The sequence below is a fragment of the Lycium ferocissimum genome, chromosome 2 (assembly GCF_029784015.1).
Source record: "Lycium ferocissimum isolate CSIRO_LF1 chromosome 2, AGI_CSIRO_Lferr_CH_V1, whole genome shotgun sequence".
Taxonomy (NCBI): Eukaryota; Viridiplantae; Streptophyta; class Magnoliopsida; order Solanales; family Solanaceae; genus Lycium; species Lycium ferocissimum.
In genome coordinates, this window is record NC_081343.1 from 67,234,402 (window position 1) to 67,238,501 (window position 4,100).

The 4,100-nt window shown below is 34.9% G+C and overlaps 1 protein-coding gene across 1 annotated transcript; it reads right to left on the bottom strand.

Moving 5' to 3' along the window:
• Positions 1–974, bottom strand: LOC132048349 (basic leucine zipper 43-like). Its single transcript, XM_059439257.1, has one exon. It carries the CDS (start codon positions 756–758, stop codon positions 219–221), a length of 540 nt encoding a protein of 179 aa, XP_059295240.1. The 5' UTR covers positions 759–974; the 3' UTR covers positions 1–218.
• Positions 975–4,100: the final 3,126 nt, after the last annotated feature.

A 4,100-nucleotide genomic window follows, 5' to 3' on the forward strand; every position in this document is an offset into this window, starting at 1 on the left:
TGAACATCATAAAAGAAGGGAATTTTTTATTGAATAGCATATCAGCACAAGAAGAAAGGAGATACAGTAAAAACTAAATTCATAGCCTTCATCTCGTCAACAAAAGAGATAAAGGGAAAACTCAAATTCTGGCCACCATCCCAACAACACATATATGACAAGGAAATCAAAACCACAGCCTTATCCAGCATAACATCCATAGTATTCTGAATTAGTTACTAATTTTTAGATAAACCACTGCAAGGTTCATCCTCAAGAGGTCTTAAGCTAGGACAAGGACTACTGAGTTGCATGTCAGTGATCATTTGGCGAAGTTCTGAGGCTTCGTTTTTGAGTTGAGCATTTTCTTGAAGTACTTGATCATAGCGCTCAGAAGCATGATTTAGTTTGTCCAGGAGCTGGTGATTCTCATTTCGGAGCCAAAGAACCTGTGCCCAAAGCTCATCTAGGTGCCTCTGCTTGCGCATACGTGATCTCCGTGCAGACTCCCTATTAGATATCATTCTTCTCTGTTTCCGTTCATTTATTAGACTCAACTGTTGCTCATCAGCTTCGTCTGAAGTAGAGTTACTGTTGAAACATGTAAGTTGTGGATTGAGTTCTTGAACTTGAGGATTGATCTGAAGATGATACAAAGGGTTCAAGAGCCTATTTATCTGAAATGTGGATGTGTTATAGTTTGCACAGGATTGAGATGGGAACTGAGTTGGGTTGGAAGGAAGTAGGTAATAGAAGTCCGTGACATCAGTGGGTTGCATGGCTTAAAAGTATATGAGTTTACAAGGACAATATTTGGAATTAGATCTTAATGGAGGGTCAAGCAAAAGAAGTTGGCTTTGAAGGGCGAATGGTAACGTGAGCAGGAGGGGGACTTCTTATAGGACTAGGAAAAAGTTATACGGTCCCATATTGTACCAATTAGATACAGTAAAGTTCCTTGAAAATGAAATCATCAGAATATAATCCTGACAATGTGCATGTGTATATGATAACATCTGAGGGTCATATGGAGAGGATATTTACTCCATGAACATATGTTTTAGTTAATCTGCTACATGGACATATACTCGACATGAAGGGTGATCCAGGTAGACCAACTCAGCATTATTGCCAGGCCAATTCAATCCATGATGTTCTTACTCTATGATGGTTTTTGACAACAATGGTCAATGACGTAAAAGAATAGTTTATGAGGTTTGGGAAGGCAAGCCATATTCTACAAGTGGAAAGATCATACACTTAATAAGTTGATGACTCAACAACCACCTCATGATTAAAAATAAATATAATATGGTGCATAGCTCCTCCTATTCATAACAGTACTGACTGATAATCACTTGTGGCAATTTAGGCATGAATATGAGGTGCTTCATATTCATGATAGTTGCCTTGGTCACTATAAAAACTCTAGATTATCATCAATGAAAGGTGATTTTCTGCAGAGTTAGTTGTATCCGCTTTCTTTATCATATGTATAAAGCTGGAGTAAAGTTCAATAAATGTGATTGTATATTCAACCTGATGGTATGAGTATGACATCTAATTCAAGATTTAAATTCACCGATCGAAAGTGATTCTTTCATTGTTATGTAATTTAGGAAAGTATACTCATTATCAACTAGATTTCATATTTCAAAGCATTCATGAAATCAGACCGGGCAGTATCAAGCTGCTTATTCGTCTAAAATAACTAGTGATTCCTAGTGGTTTGTGCTTCATCTACTATTTTAGAAACATCCGCTCAGGATTGATTAATCTGAAGCACATTGAACTTCTCCTAGCTTTGTACAATGAAAGTTCTATTAAGACCAGTAAGGTGATTAATAAGTTTCCTAAAAGGAAAATAAGCATATCTTAAGCTTATTAAAGTCAAGGGAGATCCAATGCTTTGCTCCAAATTTCTTACAGGGTTCCTTATGATGTGAACAAGAACTTGCCTTTCTGATTTTTGCAGCAATTGTTCACTGCATTTTTCCTCTGGCTTCTGTTTCTTAGAGGTCAAAGTTTTGCCAAGCTGAACACAAAGTGTTTTGTAATATGAAGTTATGTCTCATATTAACCACAACTTAGACTTACTCATGCGGTTAAAGTCTTGTTTTGCGGTTGGTGGTGGAAGGAAGAGGTGGTAAGATATGGATGAGCTTTTGAAATCCAGTCTTCCACTATGAAGAAAAGATTTGTAATGCATCCAAAACCAGGACTTCCTCAGTCCTTAGGGATAATGCTCTTCCCCCTTTCAGGTGGGTCTGTTGAATGGACTGAATGGTCAACAATCTAATTACACAAGTATTGACTCCTCTTTCTTTTCCTGTCTTCAAATTGTTTTGCCTTTGTTGCATTGCTTTCCGTCCTATACTTTATACTTTAGCTTTTAAATGAAGGCCTTTTCCTCTCTTACCACTTCTAGTGTTCAGGTGATTGATATGGACCAAATATAGATCGCTGTAGAGTGTACTGATACGTTACATTTGGATTCCCCTTGTATTGAGGACTGTGCTTGAACTGGACCTTGTACTTTTAGTAATTTGCCATCAAGTTCAGTTAGTACGTCACACTTAATTCTCCGGTCTTCTTGTTTGGCTCTCTTTTTGTTGTGTTTTACATACATGGTGATGGAATACATGCATAAACAGCGAAAACAAATAGCCAGGATCGAACTTGCACGTAATATAGACAACACATAATCAAGATCTTAATCAAACATATAGAAGTGATACTTATCTCTTGAAGCACGAATACGACCACGTATCTAGCCTTCAAGCATGAACAAAAGCTCTCCATGCGCTGTGTAACCCGAATAATATTAGAATTTGCGAAATTCGTGTGGCGAATTTCTATGGAAAAGGTTGTAATGGCCATCACCTCCTTATGGAATAAGGCCCGTTTTATAACTACAGGTTTTAGAGTTTACACCCTTTTTCCAAACCTGCTAGGTCTTTCCTTTCCACCAAAAAATAGGATTCCATTTAATTTTTTTTTTTTTGGCACAACAGGGACCAAAAAATTTAATTACGAGACTTCCTATTATGAAACTAATTTGAAATATCTGAATTAATTCTACTATAATAAATTATGAATTATTCCACTAAAAATTCGTAATTGCACTCCTCGGTTCAATTTCGAAATCTTTCATTAAATCTTATTTAACTCTCTATGTTAAGATTACACATACCAATCAATTAAATTAAATAATTGACAATCTAATTCATTGACTAATTAAATCCTTATACTTCCGCTTAACTTATTTCATGTGACGGATACAAAATCCACCTACATGGTTTTCATATGAAAACTTATAAGCATCCATAAAGGAGTATCATCAATCTCAAAGTCGAGACATGGATTCTATTAACTAATTATTATTTCTTAAACGTATTTTTCCATCATCCAATTTACCATGAATACATAGACCCGCAATTGAGTCATACCTTTTAATAAATCAAAATAATGAACAAATCACATTGATTATAATAATCATATCAAGATTAAGAGTATAAGTACATTTAATGAGCTAGAGAGGTTGTCTTATATATTCAGTACAAAAACACTTGTCTCTACTTGGTCCGTTCAATACATACAAAATGTACTAGTATAAGAAGTCCAAACTATACAGTTCCCAACAATGAAGATGATTATATTTAATCTTGTGCTACAATCATACCGGTAGCTTTGTCCAATTTCCATCTTAGATTGTGAACATAAACTTTATACTTATAAGAACCGATGATTTAACCTTCCGTGTATAAGCTAAACTCTATACATTAAATCATCTACTATATAAGTAAAGGACACACATACGAATACATGATCTATTTAAATCATTATTAAAAATTGAATAAACAATTATTCTATAATAAATACTATATCCAAACACATGGTTAATAGTATATATCCCAACAATCTCCCACTTACACTTTTAACCATGACAATTGCTAGAATATACCATATCTAAATACATGGTTAATGGTATATACCCTAACAATCTCCCACTTAGACTTTTAACCATCCATCTACAACTTTTATATGTATTTCTTTTGCACAACTACCAAAAGTCTTAGCCAATAGGCTTTTTGCAAAAAGAACTTGCCAAGTTGTTTTGT